This window comes from Tripterygium wilfordii, chromosome 19 (assembly GCF_013401445.1).
Source record: "Tripterygium wilfordii isolate XIE 37 chromosome 19, ASM1340144v1, whole genome shotgun sequence".
Classification (NCBI taxonomy): Eukaryota; Viridiplantae; Streptophyta; class Magnoliopsida; order Celastrales; family Celastraceae; genus Tripterygium; species Tripterygium wilfordii.
In genome coordinates, this window is record NC_052250.1 from 4,314,442 (window position 1) to 4,335,629 (window position 21,188).

At 36.6% G+C, this 21,188-nt stretch overlaps 1 protein-coding gene across 8 annotated transcripts in view; it reads left to right on the forward strand.

Annotated features, from left to right (window-relative positions):
- Positions 1–19,046, forward strand: part of LOC119985672 (alpha,alpha-trehalose-phosphate synthase [UDP-forming] 1-like) — a 32,640-nt gene extending 13,594 nt beyond the window's left edge. For 3 of the 8 annotated variants that reach the window (XM_038829979.1, XM_038829982.1, XM_038829981.1), the window contains 11 exons: positions 839–927; positions 1,119–1,167; positions 2,470–2,585; positions 5,221–5,408; positions 10,477–10,594; positions 11,726–11,902; positions 11,985–12,107; positions 12,198–12,285; positions 12,374–12,504; positions 12,578–12,676; positions 18,346–19,046. In XM_038829979.1, the coding sequence (XP_038685907.1) occupies positions 839–927; positions 1,119–1,167; positions 2,470–2,585; positions 5,221–5,408; positions 10,477–10,594; positions 11,726–11,902; positions 11,985–12,107; positions 12,198–12,285; positions 12,374–12,504; positions 12,578–12,676; positions 18,346–18,753 (1,586 nt within the window). In that variant the 3' untranslated portion in view covers positions 18,754–19,046. Of the gene's footprint in view, positions 1–838; positions 928–1,118; positions 1,168–2,469; positions 2,586–5,220; positions 5,409–10,476; positions 10,595–11,725; positions 11,903–11,984; positions 12,108–12,197; positions 12,286–12,373; positions 12,505–12,577; positions 12,677–15,391; positions 15,589–18,345 lie in introns of all 8 variants that reach the window. The other 5 variants (XR_005465114.1, XR_005465113.1, XR_005465115.1 and 2 more) reach the window with 5 other exon arrangements.
- The last annotated feature ends 2,142 nt before the right edge of the window (positions 19,047–21,188 follow it).

Here is a 21,188-nt window from a genome sequence, read left to right on the forward strand (position 1 = left end):
TTGGCTTAAGTTGTGCTGTCGATAAAAAAAATAAATCAAGTAGCATTAGTTATGTTGTAATAGTGAATAGAAAAGTTAAATTGCAAGGATACATCTAATTTTTCCAATTGATATAGTGTTCCCAAGTGATGGTTGGGTTGGATATAGTCTACCATGTGTCATGCGAAAGCAAATATATATGAGTGGAATGGATTGCTAGAGGTTTGTTAGTTGACTTTTACAATTTTTCGAATTGGCTAATGAATTTTTAGGGTAGCTGCATTACTCTATTTGCTGTCATATGGTTGGTCAGTGTTAGAAAAACAACAGGACTTGTGTGATTAATCTGCAGTCTAACAGCAGAGGCTGAAATGATATTCCCTTGCTGGAGTATTTGTGCTACAGGTGCTGTGTGTTGCTTCAACTGCTCAACACATGTTAAGGATAGGAAATTGATTCTTCCGTGTAAGGAGCTACATTCTGATTTGTAGTTTCATGTGTTTACAAGCTTTAAGGAGAAAAATGAGGAACATCCATTACCTGTTGCTACCAAAGGTTAATTTGTCGATTCAACACGATCTTGATGAAACGGTCTATCTGTTGATGAATACATGTGTACTCCTTGAGAGAAGGGGAAGGGTGGGATGTCGGGGACCCTTGGATCCTGATAAACACTTTTGCTTCTTCTGCGACAGTTTAATTCTGACTAGCCGTAGGCTTTATTGACTTTCAAATGCTTACATGTAGTCTGAGGTCGTGCAGTCATAAGTAGTTGACGCAGCCTTTTGCCACTTGTCACAAGGTAGCTATTATGTCCTACAATTGTTGTATCAATATATCTCATTTGCCATATTCACAGATCAAAAACTTACAAGCCAAGTTCATGAAATTGTTGGGCGCATTAATGGAAGATTTGGAACATTGACTGCTGTTCCAATACATCACCTGGTCTGTCTTTGACTTTATAATTTATATATAAGTTATTATTAACTTTTTCAATAAATAAAGAGTCGGGAGCTGCGTTTTGTAATTTCAACGTGTTCGCATCTTATGTGCCTTCTCTTCCATGTTTTGATGTTGAGCATTATAATCGACAAGCCAAGCATGTATTCTAAATTGGCTTTTCTTCTGTACCACAGGATCGCTCCCTCGATTTCCATGCATTGTGTGCGCTCTATGCTGTTACTGGTATTAGTTTTTAACTTAACTTCCTGAGTCTCTTTCTCTGATACATATTTTTTCGGCATTCCACCTTCTTTGATGGCTCTAGGCCTTCAATTCACAGTTCAAATTGTAAGATTTTTTTTATTGTTTCTTTTCCAATAAAATAAGAAAATGAATTTTTAATGTTTCCATGGAAGGAGCTCTTATTATTTTGTTTGTTTGGAATTTCCGGACTCATTTCTTTTGTCATTATTTATTTGATGGAACTGATATGTATTCCCTTTAATGCATATTTTCCACGAGGTCCAGGAATACCAGTTGTTGTTAGTTAGGAATTTGGTTTTGCTTATATTATGCACCAAATACCCACATCTAATCAATGTGGGATGTATTTAACAATTATATATTTTTTATTCATTCAAACATACATTCACCCACACAAATATATATGCTAGAAAAACTGCAACCTGCTCACTTTGATTTATATAATGCATGAAAGTACTGCAGCTTACTCTCATGAAAAAGCAACATCATGGGATAAGTTTCTTGCTCTCAATTTTGATTATAGAAAGTTGTTTCTCTTTTTTTTTTTTTCTTCTTTTATTTTTGCGCCACTGACCCTGTTAGTGGTTAAGAAGATTTTTTTTTTGGTAAGTGAGCATTGTAATACAATAGTTGAGAATATGCCATAAGGTAAAGGGTAAACAGTGGTTGTGGACATAATTGTTAGGACTGCGGTTGTAGATACTGCACATGCAAAGATTGGCGAAGTTAGTTGAAGAGTGAGGGGATGAAATCACATATTTTTTTACCTTTATTAAACTTGGAGTTTAGGAAATAATTTAGTGCTGCTATGTTTGTAAGGGGTTTATGCTGACCTCCACAATATACACATGCATTTAGATCTACGTGTGTGTGTGTGTTTTGATGAGGTACAATCTCCACAATATACCTCCACAATATATTAAACAGACACTTCTCACTTTGTTTTTTCTATCCCTCTAATTGTTTCTCAAGTTTTCTTCCTTTTTATATATGTTAAGAACTCAGCTATACAAGTGCTATCACTGTGGATTTCAAATCAATATTGTAGTTGATGAACTATATATGAAAATTTTGAAATGCACTCATCAATTTAATTGCATTTGGAGTCTTAAATTTCAGATGTTGAAATTTCAGACCTGACTTTGATTCTAAGAATATTAGCAGTTATATCCTCTCGTGTACGTTGATTTAGTGTTACATGATTACATAAGAAGTCTTGCTGTAAATTTCAGTTACAATCCTGTTTTCCCCTTCTTCCACAGTTCACTAATGATAACCCAGTTTATGCTATTTCAGATGTAGCACTTGTTACTTCTTTGCGGGATGGAATGAATCTTGTAAGTTATGAGTTTGTGGCATGCCAAGACTCGAAGAAAGGGGTTCTCATTCTCAGTGAGGTAACTACCGAACTTGGAAAAACTGTGATTATGCATACTTTTTTCCCTCTAGATGCTCGTAAGCAAATCAGCTGTACTTTATTTATTTATTTCTTGGGCATGTCCAACGTAGAGATAGTGGTGCAGCAGTGAGGAGGAATGAGAGAATTTTTATAGGAGAGAGTAGGAGACAGCGAGGTAGACCTAAAAAGACATGACTTGAAGTTATAAGAAATGATATGAATTTAATAGGAGTGGATGAATGTATGATCCATGATAGAAATGAATGGTGAAAACAAATACATGTGGTGGATTTCCAATGATGTTCTCATAGACTCGTGTTGCCGACCCCAAAATTTTGGGATAAAGGCTCAGATGATGATGATTTCGTGGGTATCATTGCTAGCATGATTACACGAGAATTCTAGCACTCGCCAAGTCAAATTAAATAAATATTACTTATTCACCTCATTATACTTTGGTGAATCAAAAGAGTTGGTTTTATAGACATGAATCTGATCTGATGCTTCCTATCATTGTGGCTTTATGGGGTTAATGTCACAGATTCAAAGACATTTAACTACATATAGTATTGGACTAAAACTTAGAACATTATGCTGTATATGGAAAGATCAAGAGTCTAAATTTGAAATTTAGGAGAGATTATGAACTTCATTTCGGCCAGCACTTCCTTTTTCATATTTTGGTGATGAGGATATTAAGAATTCACTTGAGCATCAAGGAATTGAAGGTTAAGTGATGTAGGAAAACTTCGCTGACCTCGTACTTAAGGGTTCTTGCGAGGGATTTTAGGCAATTAGGGTTAAATCATGGTTTTTGGATGATTAGGGCTTGAATCAACTTGCAATTAGGGCTTTAAAACAGTAGAAACAAACCCGAAATCGCAGGGAGATTAGAGAAAATGAAGTAAAGAAAAGATGGAGAACCTAAGCATCACACCTAGGTCCCTTGGCATCACACCAAAGGAAGATTGCATCACACAAGCGAAAGCACATCAGATGCTAGAATCGAAAGCACATCACATGCTAGCTAACTCTCTCAAAACTATATATTCAGTGATGTGTAATGCCCCAACCCAACGAGTTAACTTATTGGGTTGAATGACAATGTAAAAATATATTGGGTTGAATGACAATCTTAATATGTTATTGGAGCAGTAGGTCTTGGGTTCAAACCCTAGCTTATGTAATGTAATTCAAACCCCCATTTGTTGTTGCCCCAAGTGAGGGCTTTGTGTAAGAGTAGCCCATGTGTTGGGCTGTCGGATTGCTCAGCCCACATGTGAGGGGGAATGTTAGAATATGTATAATGATGTGAAATGCCACAACCCAACAAGTTACCTTATTGGGTTGAATGAGAAAGTAACTAATCTTAAACATTCATTCATCATTTTTGAGAGATTAAAACCACATATATTTATAGACTCTTACTAATACTAATTCTAGAAAAACTTCCTTCTAACAAAAGTAGGATTCCCAAAAAATAAATTAATAAGACTCCCATTATATAACTATGACTTGACTTAGGAAAATAACCTATTGAAAGATTAATAGAAATACTTATTAGTATAATATTCAAAATTCCTACATACCAGCAAATTCAGACGAGAATTTACCAGGAAGATTAACAATAATTCTGATTTATCTCAGTCAGACTTGACAGGACTAAGTTTTTGGGAAGGTTGAAGGTTTTCAAATCAAAGGTATGTGAAGATGGTCGTGAGGTAGTTAATGGTTAATGGCATAGACAAGCTAAACTCATTTAAAGATTTTCGACTTTGGTCATTTAGCTATTTATCACTTCTGATTTTTTAGTCAGTGACGAGATAGAGTTACATCTATAACTTTTTTTTCCCTAGATATATCTACTATTCTGATTTGTCAAGATATATCCCCTCTGATTAATTCAGATGCAGAGTCCAAATTAAGAAGAATGAAATTTTCAAAAAGGTTGGCAGAAAAATTGACTGTTATATGATTTATGATGCTGTGTAAGAAAATGAGGAGAATAACGTTGAACAGAATATTTAACTTACTTTCATAGATTGTATTTCTATCCCGCGCCCCTTTTAATAATTAATGGCTTGATGAATTTCATTTAGACAAATAATGCATTTTCTTATGATTTTTTTAAGCAAGGCATTTTAGAATTCAATATTTTTATTTACTGGTATTCAAATGGCACTACATACCGACTAAAAGGGACACTCCTCACTAACCATTCTAAAACTGGAGCCCTTCCTGCAATCTTTAATCCACATTAATATCCTAATATCTAAACCACCCTAAACAACAAAGACTCTAAAAATTATAGGAAATCAAGGTTACGCTGCAGTATTAACCACTCGATTAATTTACGAAAGTACTGAAACGAAGTAGTTAAGACTATTAAGAGTCAACCATTCCTTTGGACAGCCACATCATGCAGAGGATACTTCATCTCATAGCATGTAGACAAATAATGCTTCTTGTTTAATTTAGTTACTGTTTTACATAGATGATTATAACCAAACCTTATGATGTTTATTGTAGTTTAAATGACCTGATCTAGCAAATGTTAATCATTTATTAGAAAAAATTTATGGTGCGCTGCTTCCTAGGATTTTCTTTCTGACTTTAATAGATGTGTATTGTAGTTTGCTGGTGCAGCACAGTCTCTGGGTGCTGGAGCAATTCTGGTGAACCCATGGAACATTACAGAGGTTGCTGCTTCAATTGGTCTGGCTCTGAATATGCCGGCCGAGGACAGAGAGAAGCGACATCGGCATAATTTTGTTCATGTGACAAACCATACTGCTCAAGAATGGGCTGAGACATTTGTTAGGTAAATATAAAGGTTTAGTGGCAAATCATTTACGGGATTCTGGATTGCATTTGTGGATTTCTTCTTGCATGATATTTTATGAATATGTTTTTGTGCTTTTTACACTTTCTAGATCAATGATGGTTGTTGGAGAAATATGTCATTGCAAAATTACTGAGCTTGTTGGTTTAGAGAGGAAATAGGAAATTATTCGGATATTCCCAAAAAAAGAAAAAGAAAAAATGAAGGACTTTAGTTGTTCGTTTCCGTTACTAGAATTCTTCACAGATTAAGGTTGGTGGTGTTAGAGGGAGCTCTTTCGTCTAGTGGTGGCCTTTTGTTATTGAATTTTTTTTTTCCAAAGGTGCGCATTCATGTGTTATATTATTGTTTATACATGCATATTCATATGGATTTCCTGGTGATCCTGATCATTTAAGGTGTTCTTGTTTCTAGTAACTCTCTCTTCATTTTAAGCGCTTGAATTTTTAATAGAGAAAACAAAGAAATACTACTTTGACGATAATCATCTTCCGAGCATTGTAAAGATAAATCCAAAAGACGCATAATATAAAGTCAGAAATATTCTACAATTTTAGGCTGTCCAAAATATCTTTGCTATGTAAATTAAACTAGGGCTGGCTATAAGAAAATAATCGAATAACCGTAACGGTCAATAGCTGACTCAATTGGTCGGATATTTTCAAAAAGAATACATATTTCTTTGATAAGAGCCAACCGATAACTGAAATAACAGATTGTCGGTACAGTTAAATTCGTGTCAAAAAACCGAAAAAAAATGACCATAACCAACTGTTTACAACCCTAAATTAAACAGCAGGGTATTTTAATGACGTAAAATCTCCAAGTTAAATTAAGATGAGGACTCATCAATAGAATTCTAGCTAGGTTCCCCATCATCAATTGTGTGCCTATTTTATGCTTTGGTATTAGTAACAAAACTTTATGGCATTCCTTTTCATGGTCCCAGGACATTTCCACCAAGATGACAGCTTGGAAAAACTCATCCACCTATTTAAAAAAAAAGTAAAAAAACTGTTTATGTTTTTATTGGCAACTGAGGAGTGAATGTCTTTATACTTAAGGAGACACTTTTGATAACCAACTCTCAACTAGAAACAACCTGATTATATATATAATCTCTTCTCCCTTAAGTTTAGCTAGTGGTCTCTTTTTTTTTTTTTTTTGAAGGGAAACCTTGTGCTTTGAATTAAACCCCAGACACTTTGGATGGGTCCTCCAAGCATAACTAACATCAGGCTAGTTTGATAGAGCAGTTGTAAAGTAGCAGATATTCCAGTAGAAATGATGATAGCAGAAATGCTGGACAATTTTAGTAGCAGATATGCTGCTTGAATGCTAGGTAGGTGTTTGGTTGAACTTTTGCTGTAAACATTTGTTCTGTGTAGCATATTGTGATAAATTACGTGCAGGGGTATTATATATTTTAGTTGTAATAGAGAAAAATAATTGTATCGAAACATAAAAATTAATTTATAAATTTAATATAATCAAATAAAATTTAAATAATAGTTAATTTAAAGTTACTTAAATTTAATATAATGAAATAAAAATTAAATATACTTAATTTATTAAAAGGTAATTAATTAGTTAAAGTTTTAATAACAGTTAATTTGTTTATTAATTAATTTATCAATAAAAGCATATGGGTATAATAGGCATAAGAAGTTTTACTGGGGACGAAAGAGACAATTACCATTCAAATGCTATAAAAATGCTTCAAACAAGTAGCATTTGAAAAGTTGTAGAAAATGTTCAAAAAAAGTGCCTCAAATTATGTGCAATGAAAATGTTGTTTGGTTGTGTAACGACCCGTCTCGGAGGGGGTCTGCGGAATTACCAATTTGTCCAAAACATACACCATCGGTGCAAATCCTCCAAAATCATTTAATATAATCCCAAAAAATGAATAAATGCATTTAGAAATCCATTAAGACATAATTAATAATTCTTTAAACTTTAACAAAGCGGAAGTCTTTAATAATCAAACTCTATGCTACCCATAAACCACAACTGTATCCATGGGAAACCGCTCACGCCTCGGGATGTTGGCCGCCATCCCCATCCTCACCTGAAAAGAAAGAAAATAGAGGCTGAGCTAAATAGCCCAGTAGGGGTATAATACCCGATAAGGACTCCGATATCCATTATGTGGAATACTGAAAGAGCAAATCCCAATGACAAACAACGCAAGAGTAAGGCAAGAATAGGTAGGAATAATATGAACATGCTCATGCCACCATCACCATCCATATGAATGTATAAGTATACAAATGAATAAACTAACACACATCTCATTCCAATGTGCATAACATCACAAATATTCACCTTCAACCAATACCACACGATAGTCCGGGTTCCTCCACGGAGGTCATGGTGCTCTATACCCCGTACTATCAAATGGGTAATAGAATAGGAAATAAATTCCGACAACGATGCCCCGTACAATCAAATGGGCACAAATAAGGGGATAAATCCCAATAGTGATCAGATACCTCGTACTATCAAATGGGTAATATATTTATAAGGGATAAATCCCAAACAGTGATCACGTTTCACACACGTCCACTCAACAACCCAGTCCATCCAAACATACAATCAACCATATAACCTGATTCATGTATAGGGTGATTCAATGAATAATATGATCAAGTAATAATCCAATGAAGCGAATTTAAAGCATATGGCACATATCATGGAATCAAAACTCCCAACATCAAAAACAAGCTCTAGACGAATCAATCGGAGACAACAAAATGATAATATTTCCCAATGTAAATGACATTAAGGAGTTCAACAAGCAAGCATATAACAAGGGGAATAATATCCCAAAATTTATAATGAATCGAAAAGTTGGGTATTTAGAAGCCAAAGATAATCAGAACCCCTACCTCGATAGCAGTACAAATAAAGCTAAACCGTCTACTGCGTCTCTTCAATCTCCTAAAAAAATATACCGACGTATAGCAGTCATTAAATAATTCAAACAAATTCTGATTATTTGAATATTTTTTTCCAGTATTTAACTAGTCAAAACTACTGGTCAACCTTAGTAAACATGGTCCAAGTCAAAATCTAGTCAAAGGACCTTTATGTAGCTGATGACCTATAAGAGCTGAATATCTTCTTCTTCTTTTTTTAACACACTTTAATGGCCAAGAGGCCAAATGGCCACACTTCATCTTATGGCCAACGTGGGCCTTGTCATGCATGTGACAACACTTGGGCCAAGGAAAATTTCCCAGCTCAGGAGTCAGGTCCATGTTCTACAGGGATGAAACATCCAAGTCTTTCCCACACCAATAGTGAGTCACGACTCACCTGCAACTTGTGGTGACTCAGTAACTTCTCCAGCCACTTCGGTGACTTGGATCTAACATGACCATACGGCCATCATCAAGGGAACCGGAGTTCCACCGTGGTCGGCATCACAGTGGTGACACCCAGTCATCCCAAGTCGTCACAGATACTACTTCATAAATTTTCAAGGTGAGTTGCTCACCTGTTAGATCCCCGTCAAAACAGCCCAACGACGTATTTTACGGTTCCGATTTGCCTCCCCTAACACACTGCCAATCATATTTTACCCAGATCAAGAATCAACAGACAACAATCAATCCATGTTGAACCAACTCATCCACCCAATTAACACGAGTCCTATTAGAGTTGTTTACTCACCAGTAAAATTTTCCCTACAATTTCTTTAATCCTCGGCTCAATCCACCAAACATCACACACCTTGACTTGTATTGTCTCCTTCGGTAAAGTTCTCCGGCGGCTGAGGGTGAGCCAAGTTCTGTTCTTCGTGAGAGGCTGTAATTATACGTATTTAGTTTTTTTTTTTTTTTTACAATGAAAAGAATATAGGGATACATATACTCGTATGCTAGGTATTTATATTTTCTAAAATTCTCTTTCGACCCCTCCACTTTCTTCTAAATTAAATCCTTAACCCAATTCTTTTATTGAATTTCGTTTATATCATTTTCAAAAATTTGGGGTTTTACAGGTTGTCAACTAGCATTTATACTAGTAAGTAGTATAAATGCTCCTAAAAAAACTGATCCAAACGGGCCCATCGTTTTTCTTGCCACAGTGATGCGAACTAGGGTCTCTCGCTGGAAGCATTTACTCCTGGACAAATCTGAGTCCCGGGATCTATATATATTTATATATGTATATATATTTAATTATATACTTAAGGCCTTTATGAGGGAGGGGGAGGGGGTGGCCTTGAACCAAGGTTTCCTGGATGGAAGTAAGCTATCCTTTGCCGTCTGAATAGTAGCTCATGTCTAGCTCTGGGGATGATATGGACTGATATGTTCAACGTTACATACATTATACCCCTGTTGTTAAGCAAGTCAACAATAGAGGCATTATATAAGTCCAAGTACATGTGTCAGTTACAATGCGTTTGAATCCTAGCAGTACCTATTTCGGTAGAACTTTTATTGATATGTTCTGAGTTTTATAGTATATTTTTGTTTCTGCAGTTACCTGATTCATGTTCACACACAAGCCCATCTTTATCTGGGGCTCGCACAAGTCTGGTTCTCAGAAATAATGAGGGTTCTTGATACCAATCATTGGCCTGTTATTTAACTGCTGAAACTTTTGGGTTTGATGATGAAGTAGCTCTTGCGTCATCATGAAGAACATATTGATGAATAACTATAATAGTCTTGATAACTATATTTGGTCTTGATTTAGATATCTGGTTCCTGAATTGAGTAGTGTTCTGTTATGTCTCACGTCCTCTTGCTGACTTTTGGGCTCCATAAATTCTCCTCAGCACAATTTAGAAAACTCATAATATCCAGCCTTGGTGATATGTCTGTAGCGCAACATAATAGCATCTAGGGAGTGGCTAGTTTGATATTAGTTTCTTTTTATATTAAAAGAATCCTTAAGAAAGAGAAGTTCGCTGAGCATGCCATATCTTAAACTGATGATAAAGTTTCATCTTTCATACAATATTACAATATGAAACTCCATATAAATTTGTTACAATTTCTAGTTTCAATTATATTTCATTACTTGACAGTGAACTTAATGACACTGTTGTTGAGGCACAACTAAGGACAAGGCAAGTTCCACCTGGTCTTCCAGAGAACAAGGCAATTGAACAATACTTCCAGTCCTGTAACCGACTGCTCATATTGGTAAGCTCAAGCCTGTGCTTATGATTCTTAGCCAAGAAACCGTGGTTAAAGTTGTTTGTAAACAATCTAATAATGTACCTGCATGGTAGTTTATGCGTTAATGTATGTAATCGCTGCTTCATAATACCTCTTAGAATCTTTGTTCCACGAGTTATCCTTGGCCTCTGGAGATGAAAGGTCGTAATTCACTTTCGAGTGGATAATTTACAATATTTAACTTTGTAAACCACGCTTTCCGAAGGATGGGTGAGGGTCACTCTAGATTGTATATGGGAGCAAGTATTGCCAGTATTGTAACCTGTAATGCAATGGTACTAAAATATTTAGGTCTCGCTCATGTGGACGTAAAATGAAGTACTGTTTTTGAATGCAAAAGAAATTTATTAAATGTAGCAACGAGGAGATGCCTGCATAAAGTACTGTTTGGTTCTTCATCGTATCAAATGTGGAATTGCCCTGCCATTTGCTAGAACAGTTATAATAATTTTTCTTTCAGTTGTTGGTACCTTGTGCATTTTACAATCGACTGCCATGGTATCTCTGGATTCTATTTTTTTTTCAGTTGTTGGTACTTTGTGCTTTTTAAGCATGGATGGTCGTGAAATCCTATCAAGTTCAATCCACCCCCACCTATTACCTTTATAGTTGTTAGTCTCAAGAGAGAGGCAAAACCTAGAGCTCTTCACCATACATAAGCAAGTGCATTTGTTTATGCTTTCCAATCTAAAATGATTGCTTCAAGTTGATTTTTTTCCTTCTCCCAGTTAACTCCTCTTAAGCTACCTACTTTTCGACATCTGGTTTCTATGATGCGTCATATCTTCATATTTGCTCACTTATTTTCTGGTGAACATGATCTTCCATTTGACTCTTTATTTTATCTTCTGTTAGTAATTTTAGAAATTTGTTTATGTAAGATCTGTGAATTTGTGCTTTTGATGTGTCAAATTTTGTGAAAGGATAACATCCCTTTTGCTTGTTCTTTTCAACCTTTCTTCGTCACAAATTGAAATTTGATATAGTTTTGCATGTTTCTTCTTTTACTGGGTTCTATACTTAAATTTTTACTGGTGGATAATTGTTTTATGAATTCTTTTATTTCCTCATCATGATGGTTGTTTCTTACTTCAGGGATTTAATGCAACATTGACTGAACCAGTTGACACTCTAGGGAGAAGAGGTGATCAGATTAAAGAAATGGAACTCAAATTGCACCCAGAGGTGAAAGGATCTTTGACTGCACTTTGTAGTGATGGAAAGACAACTGTGGTCGTTCTCAGTGGGAGTGAGAGGAGAGTCTTAGATGAAGTAATTGAGCTTGATTAATTTTTCATGCATTTTTTTTTTTGCTACGCACTATCTATAATGTCATAACTGTGTGTCCTTGCAGAACTACAGGGAGTTTGACATGTGGTTGGCAGCCGAACATGGGATGTTTTTACGTCATACCAAGGGAGAATGGATGACAACAATGCCAGAACACTTAAATATGGAATGGGTTGAGAGTGTGAAGGTATCTCTCTCTGTCTCTTTTTTCTTTTAAGATTGCAAATCAATTGAATATTCCAACCTCAAAGTCCCCATATTGACTATCTGTTTCCAGCACGTCTTTGAGTACTTCACGGATCGAACACCTCGATCACATTTTGAAAAACATGAAACATCACTTGTATGGAATTACAAGTATGCAGGTATTTGCTGTCCTTCACCCTCTTTTCTGTGCTACGTCCCCTTCTTGATACATTCTTCATAAATGTCTTCATGTTATTACGGTTGCAGATGTTGAATTTGGAAGACTTCAAGCGAGGGATATGTTACAGCATCTGTGGACAGGTCCAATATCTAACGCATCAGTTGATGTGGTCCAGGGTAGCCGATCAGTTGAGGTTCGAGCAGTAGGAGTTACCAAGGTAACAATCTACCTTGTATGGATTGGTATTTGATATTTGCTTCCATAGTTGACAGTTTCATATTTTCGTTCAGGGCGCTGCAATTGATCGGATATTGGGAGAGATTGTTCACAGTAAATCAATGACAACACCAATTGATTATGTCCTTTGTATTGGACACTTCTTAGGAAAGGTGATCACAAATCTTCTGCAACTCATTCGCATTCTGACGTTTAAGTCGAATGCATTTTTTATGATGTAGAACGTAGGGGGCTTGGGTGATCATTTTACATATTAGGGCTAATAAAAGTGTTTAGCAAAAGCAGATTGAAAAGTTAGTTTGATCTGGAATATAGATTTGATTGTAGTGCTAGCTGCTAAGACAACTATCAGTGTCACAGTAATATCAGTCCAGAAACCTCCTCTCGTCACCCTCTCTAGAGTTAAAAAAATAAGCCAGCAGCTAAACTATTGATGTTCTTTATTTTTGTAAGAGAGTACAAACATGACCATGGAAATAGGGAATTTAGGAGCTCTAACCATTCTAAGAACATCATCAGTTATTTTGCTTAAAAGAATAGTGGGATGCCTCTTGGAAAATCTAGCCACTACTAAGAATTAGTATCATGATCTCTGACAGTCTTTAGCAAACCAAAAATGGAGTGTACGCCGTAGGCTCGTACATCTGTGTCCTTTAGTTCTAAGGGGATAGAAACACTCGACAAAGTTCATGGGCTAGCCAAAGGAGCGTACAACCTCCCTATTTTGATTTTAAACCTTTAAACTAATCTGCAAGTACAATATTCGCGATGGGCAGCCACAATCAATATGAGCTAATATCTGTTGGAATTAGGAGAATATTTAGCCTCTAATTTAGCAATGTATATTAGGAATTGATTCACTGAGATTATTTCCTTGAATTAGGTTCGCTTGATTGATTTAGTTTCCCTTAATCAAGGCTTACTTTGTACTATATATTGTACATCATCATAATACGAGATATACACACAAATTCTTCTATTCTTCTTAGTATCGGAGCAAGGGTACTTACCGCGAGTCTCCTCCGGTGGTGCTCAAACTCTAGTCGTGAGTTCTCTGGTTTCCTTTTGCTTAACAAAGACCTTTGTTGTTTCTGGCCTCAATTTCTGGTCTCGTTTCATAGAGACCATCTTTCGGATATTACTCTTCATCTCGGTATGGTTGTCTTTTGATCTCTATAAGCGCCCCTCCCTTTGGGTCGGCGTATCTCTGATAGCGTCCCTTTTACAGTCATCGATCTCTGTTCAGCGTGTTTCTATCGCTTCGCATCTTTTTGGTCACGTGTCTCTTTCGTTCACGTATCAGTCATTGATCTCTGTTGGTCTTGAGTCGTCTCCAGATCGCACACCTTTGCACAACTACTGTTTGTCATGGGTGCTACTGTTCAAAATCTTAGGTTTCTCGCAAGTTCCGTGGGTACTGCGTGGGTCTTCAAAATCCAACTTTCACTTTGCTGTCGCACAACCTAGATCGCACATCTTTCCCCTTTGGTGGTCTCTGATGTCAATATTCACAGTTCTGTTAATTTTGTGGTCTCTGCCTCTCCTTTGGTGATTTCTGTCAGAAGCACGTCTTTGGTGGTCTCTGCCAGCGTTTTTTTTAGTGACCTATCATCACATACAAGCTTGCTGGTACAATATTTTGTTTGAGTTATGTTTTTAAGATTGTTGGTGCCCTTGCCGAGATGGATTATAGTCCTCTTTCACCATATTTGAGCCAACTCCAGTCCCATATTGCTCAGCTACACTGCTACAGTCATCAGCTGTTATCGTAGTAGGTACTCTTGCTTTCCATGGTAAGTCAGGGCATCCCACTTGGATTTTGGATTCTCGGGCTAACAACCACATGATTGGTGAGCTTTCCACCTTCACCTCTTCTGCTACTCCTATCAACCAATCTGTCCGTACTGTTGATGGTACTTCTCCCTATTTGTAGTCAGGGCAGTGCCCGCTTGTCCCCAGATATTACTCTTCCTTCTGTTTATTATGTTCTTGAATTTACATATAATCTTCTTTCTGTCAAGTCGGATTGCCAAGCACCTGAGTTGTGCTATTGTCTTCTTATTTGACCATTGTTTTTTATAGGACTCGACTTTGAAGAAGATTTTTGGCAGGGGGTTTGAGCATATCGGCCTCTATTGCTTTGGGGAGCCCCTTCATCTGATTTCTCATTGTCTAGTCTTCAAGCTTTTGCACTACGAGTTTTCGATCCTTCCACTTGATTTTCCTTTGTTTTTTCCATTGCTCTTTTAGATTTGTGGCATACTTTTTTGCGCCATGCAAACTTTCAATATCTATGTTGGCTTTTTTAGCCTTTGAATAAAGCGTGCAAAAACTTTAACTTTCATTGTGAGGTTCGTAAATTGTCCAAGCATACCCGCACTTCATATATCCCTCGCATGCATCGTTCTCCTGCTACATTTGGTCTTGTTCATTCTGGTTTCTGGGGACTATCTCCCACTACTGCTTTTTCTCAATGCTGTTATTATGTTACCTTTATCGATGACTACACTCGTTGTACTTGGGTTTATCTTACGAAGAACAAATATGAAATTTTTGATAATTTCACTAATTTTATTCATAAGGTTAAAACTCAATACAATACTGTTGTTCGTGCCATTCGGTCTGACCATTGTTGTAAAAATCGGGCTAGTCGACGACTAGTTGCTAGTCGTCGCTGGCTGCTGCGCCCATCCTGTAATCGGGTCATTTAATCGGTGACTCGATGAAGCCTTGACTAGTAGGCCTAGTTGGGGCTAGGCGTTTTTTTTTTTGAATTTTTCCATTCAAAATGACGTCGTTTTGGATGGATTTTTTATAAAAAAAAATGCAGCCCTAAAATCGCTTCTTCCTTCCCATTTTCACGACAGAACCAGTGCTTCCTCCCCATAACCCATTTTCGCGGCACAAGGGCACAACCAGTGTTCTTCCTTCCCGTTTTCGAGCTTGAGTAGCACGGTTAGAGTGGTATCGGTCAGAGATTGAAGGAGTTGCTAGGGCTTGGGTCAGTGCAGCACACAGGGAGGGGCTCGAAGAGGTACTCTGTAATCTGTACTCAGGTAACTAGGTAAGGTTTCTTTTGTTTTGAGTTGAGCATTGAGCATGTTGAATTTGTTTGTCTGGCATGGTTTCCATTTAGTTGTTTGTCTAGCACTGAGCGTGTTGAATTTGAATGCTGGTGAACATACTTATTTCCTGAAATGAATTGAGCATTGAGCATGTTGATTGGATGATATATTTGAACTTTAACATATGGTTTATGATTTTTTTGAACTTAGATGATATATTGATTAAATGATTTTTTTCATTTATATTGTTTTTTTTACACATTTATATATGATATATATATATATATATATATATATATATAATTAAAAAAACTCAAAACGATTAATCCTCGACTAGTCCCCGATTAATCCAATTAATCCCTAGTCCCCGTGAACCACCTAGCGGTTGACTAGCGATTTTTGCAACATTGGGTCTGACAATGGCGGTGAATATCTCACCAATACGTTTCGCACATAGCTTGGTCAAAATGGGATCCTTCAACAGCTAATGTGCCCCTACACACTTGAACAAAATGGTGCCACGGAACTTAAAAACTATCACATCATGTCTATCATTCGGTGTCTTCTTCGAGGTATGAATGTCCCCAAAATTTTTTGGCACTTTGCTGTTCTTACTGCCATATACCTTACCAACTGTACTCCAAGTCAGGCACTTCAAGGCGCGCACCCGTTCATGTCCTTTGGCCAGTTACTACTTTGTTTCCCTTCCTTTTTTTGTGTTTAGATGTACCTGCTTTGTTCAAAATCGTAGACCCTCTTGTACCAAACTTGATGATAGAGCCATTCGCTGTATTTTTGTCGAGTATTTATCTATGTCTAAAGGTTATCGGTGTTATGATCCCTTCTCTCGCCGCTTTTATCACTCGTTGGATGTTACTTTTTTGAAGACTGATCCCTTTTTCTCAGGTAGTCCTCTGATATCAAAACCGACCTTGGAACCTTCTCTCGTCATTCTACATCATTCATTGTCTCCAAGATCACTTCTTATACCCGTGTCTCGCTCACCTTCCCATTACACCGACTCCATGTTTGCTAGTGGTGCATCGCCTCTCGTTCCCTTTGATTAGGTCTATACTCGGTGCCTGTCTGCTCTTGCCCCTCCGCCAACATCTTTTCCGGAATCAAATACCTCCCTTTCTCCAATTCTGCCCTCATTATCCTACTCATGATCGTCACCTCCTTCCCGTTGTGGTTTTCCGAGTAATATTGACCATCCCATTGCCAAGTATTTGTCTTATCATTGTTTTTCAGATTCCTATAAGACCTTTCTTGGCCAACTTGACTCCGATTTTATTACTCGCTCAGTCCACTCCGCCCTCTAGAATCCTAAGTGGGTGTCTGCCATGGAAGTGAAGATGGATGCCCCACAGCATAATCACACTTGGGACCTTGTTGATCTTCCTTCTGGTGAGAGCGCACTATTGGTTGTAAGTGGGTGTTCAATGTCAAGTATTTGGTTGATGGTTCAGTTGATTGCTATAAGGCTCGTCTTTTGGCCAATGGCTTCACCCTGATTCCCAGAAAAGACTTTGGAGCCACTTTTGCTCCGGTTGCTAAACTTACTATAGTTCGTCTTCTTGTTTCTCTTACTACTACATATCATGGAAAAGCAAGAAGTAAGCAGTGGTTTCTCGTTCATCAGTCGAGTTTGAATATCGTGCCATGGCTCATGGTACATGTGAACTCCTATGGCTCCGTTCTCTCCTCACTGAACTGGGTATTCCTTTGACAGACTTGTCTTCTTTCTTCTGTGGTAACAAGTCTATCATCATGTTGTCGTCCGACTCATTTCATTCATGAAAAAGTTCAGTCTGGCATTATCACCCCTAGCTTTTTTCCTTCATCGGCTCAATTGCGGACTTGTTTACTAAGTTGATAGACCCTTCTTTACTTCAATCATCTCCTGTCAAGCAGGTTCTTGTCAATCTCTTCACACCAGCTTGAGGGGGAATGTTGGAATTAGGAGAATATGTAGCCTCTAATTAAGCAGTGTATATTAGGAATTGATTCAAAGAGATTATTTCCTTGAATTAGGTTTCCTTGATTGATTTAGTTTCCCTTAATCAGGGCTTACTTGGTACTATATATTGTACATCATTGTAATACGAAATATACGCACAAATTCTTCTATATCGTGAGATCACAATATAGTAATATAGTAATGGAATGATAGAAGAAATAACTTGGTATTGAACAGGTGAAGCATGTGGCCGCTTGTCAGACATGTTTAGCAGCTCAATGGATTTAACAGCTGATAACAAGAACCAGTGTTTCCATCCATTTTCAACAGTTTGGTTGTTTTTTTATTTAGAATATAAAATACATTAATATCATTGAAGTGCATGAGTCAATTGGAGGAAGTTTTATCTCATCTGATCATTCTTCTTTTCGCAGAATGTAGGTTTATCACTGTAATTATGAAAGTACAGGTCTGAAGGTTTTTTTCAACCATTTAATAAGTTACATGGGACATATTGGGCGTTGGAATGATAATTGTTTACTTTTGGAACAATGTACAATATGAGTTTTCCACATTGAGATAATTTTCAATGTAAGACTCTAAATTGGGCAAAGCATAGGTTTTTACTCTGTATCTGAAACTAATTGGTTCTAATTAAAGATTAGTGGACTGTTTTTTGATAACACAGAGATTAGTTGACTTATTGCCTGCTCTTCAATCATTGTAACCAAGGAATCGTGTTTCACTGTACTTCTGTTGTCTTGCACCTGATTCTTTTGTTCCTTCATTGCTTCAGGATGAAGATGTCTACAGCTTCTTCGAGCCTGAGCTCCCTTCTGATTCCAGTGGTATTGGAAGAGCAAAGCCAACTGATGGACTGAAATCGCCCGGTGAAAGAAGAGCTTTGAAGCTTCCACCCAGTAGAAGCGGGTCAAAATCATCTCAAGGTAGGATGCAACGACCTTCTTCAAACAGTGAGAGGAAATATACAAATCATAGCACTGGAACTGGGCGACGGGCATCGCCAGAAAAGATGTCGTGGAATGTCCTTGATCTCAAAGGAGAAAACTACTTTTCCTGTGCTGTTGGGCGCCCTCAGACAAAGGCTCGGTTTCTTCTTGGATCATCAGATGATGTCGTCTCTTTCCTTAAGAAACTAGCTGGTGCATCGTCGTCAGGCATTTCACATGCACAGAACAGTTGAAAGTTTATCATCTGGCACAATGTGGCTCATGTTCCGGTTCAGAAATTCGCACTGCTAGCTCTGAATTTTCAAAGGCATTGTGAAGTAACAAGAATGGCTTCGTCATAACATTCCTCCTTTCTTCTCCTTTAATCTGTTCAGCAGTTATGCATATCTAAATGATTCTGGAATTTTTTATTATGGATGTCTCAGCAAAAATCTTCGTTTTATGTGAAGTCATAAGAAACAGAAATCTTGAAATATTTTTAGGGCAATGCAGCAGTGATTATATATGAAAAGTAGATTAAAAGAAATAGAAGCCTTTTAGGGAAAAAGAGAGCAATTGTTTCAAATTGTTGCTCTAAGAATTTTAATTCTTGGAGCTTGTGTTTACAAAATCAGATCAAACGTTAGGGGGTCTGGCTGCATTGCATGTTGTCTTTTAAAATTCCAGATAATAATATATTTCTTAGGATGCAAAAGTAACCATGAATGACTAAAAAAAGTGTTGTGGGGAGAAGCTTTTACCGTTTCTAAATCGATTGAAAATGATATAGAGCCCAACACGTGGCAATCCAACACAACTCAAGTTTACATGGCGTCCAAGTGGCATATCCATATCATTGTTAAGCTGTAAAAATTTTAAAATTCAAAATTTTCATATTTATCTCTTATATTTACCCTATTGTGTCCTCCACCCTCATTCTCTTTCTCTCCCTCTCTTCCATCCCTCTCTCTTTCCACTGTTCTTTAGAAAGGCAAATCTAGCGGTGATAAAGGAAGTTTGTTGATTAACCATCGTGGGCTGCAAAGGTTTCAAAAACTCACTATCTCTTCAGTTGGATCTGTGAAGATCAAGCTCCTGTTTAGTTCTTGTATAGGATTTACGATTATAGATCTGACTTGTCGCTCGTCGGATTTACGATTAAACTATTTGTATTTTGATTCTCCCGTTTTCAATTGGCAACTCTTGATCTATTTCGGTTCTCTTGGTCTTGATCTTTTTTTGCTTTTCAATGGTTCTGTCTCTGATTGTGTTAGTTGTCAAGTGGAAGTGTAAATGAGAAAGTTCTACCGCCTTTGATTTGGTGGGCTAGAGGGTTTTACTCTTTTTTTTTAACATCAAATTGTGAAAGTGTAAATGAGAATCATATTCTATTTATTATTTTCTTTTGTGCTTTACTAAATTAGTGTTTACATTGGTATGGATTATGTGTATGATTTGTGTCTCTTGTTTGATTTAGTTGCATTTTGAGATTTAGGTAAAGATCATTTTATTGCAAGAACATGATTTGGCTTGAGATTGCCGTGTTAATAAAGTTATTCCATTGATTTAATCAATTGAATAACCATATGCATGAGTCGAAATTCAATGGAATAGCTTTAATCAATGAAATAACTAATTTATTAAATTTCGTCTCAGTTTGCGCCTAATTTATTGTTTTCAAAAACAATGGAATTACTTCATGAATGGATAAAACATTCTGGTTCAGTGTTTTAACCTCAATTCCATTATTTTAACCAACTACAAATATGTTCTAATATATCATTTTAATGCAATTAGACTTCACAAAGTTCAATTCCATAGTCTATACTGGTATTCCATTGCTTTTGAATAATGAAATTTCTTCATCAATGCATCAAATACAATGGTACATAGTTGAAACTTCAATGTCACTATTTTATTCCAAAATTTTGTTTTTTTTTTGAAAACATAGTCCATGATCCATTGATTTTGAAAGCACAATGCAGAATCCATTGTCTTTTAAAGCACAATTCAGAATCCATTTTTTTAGTCTAGATTCCATTATTTTTTTTAAAACACAATTCAGAATTCATTGTTTTTCAATTCTGAATCTGTTGTTTTTGTAATTCCATTGGAAAAAAAATAATGGAATTAAGAATGAACTAGTAAAACCTATCGACAATGAATCTTATTAGAAAGTGCTTTATAGGTTGATTCCGAATATATAATTTTTTTTTCTAAATCTAACATGTATTTTGAGAGTTAAAATATTTTGAAATTTTGTTTAAGAGACTTGGGCTCCCATGGGCTACCTAGCACTGCTGTTCTAGTAATGATGGCAGTTGTGGAAGAAAGTGTTGTGATTGATGTCAACCAATAATGTCATTTTATATAGGGAAAATTAAGGATAAGTCCCTCATGGAAAAGTTTGTTCTAATATGGACACTGTAAAAAGTTTTATTTCATAAAGTTCATATAGTTTGAACTAATATTCCAAGAATGACAAAAAGTCAAAATATACGGTTTTATTGTCTAAAATACCCTTATCTTCATCCTCAAACATGACACATGCATCCTGCACATGATTCATCTTGGACCTCCGCCGGAAGCTTCGTCTTCACTGCCAGAAGCTTCGTCTCTACCCCTCGTGGCTTATTCGAGAGTTCTATGACATTTTTTAGTGATTTTTCAACCGGATTTTTGCTGTGTT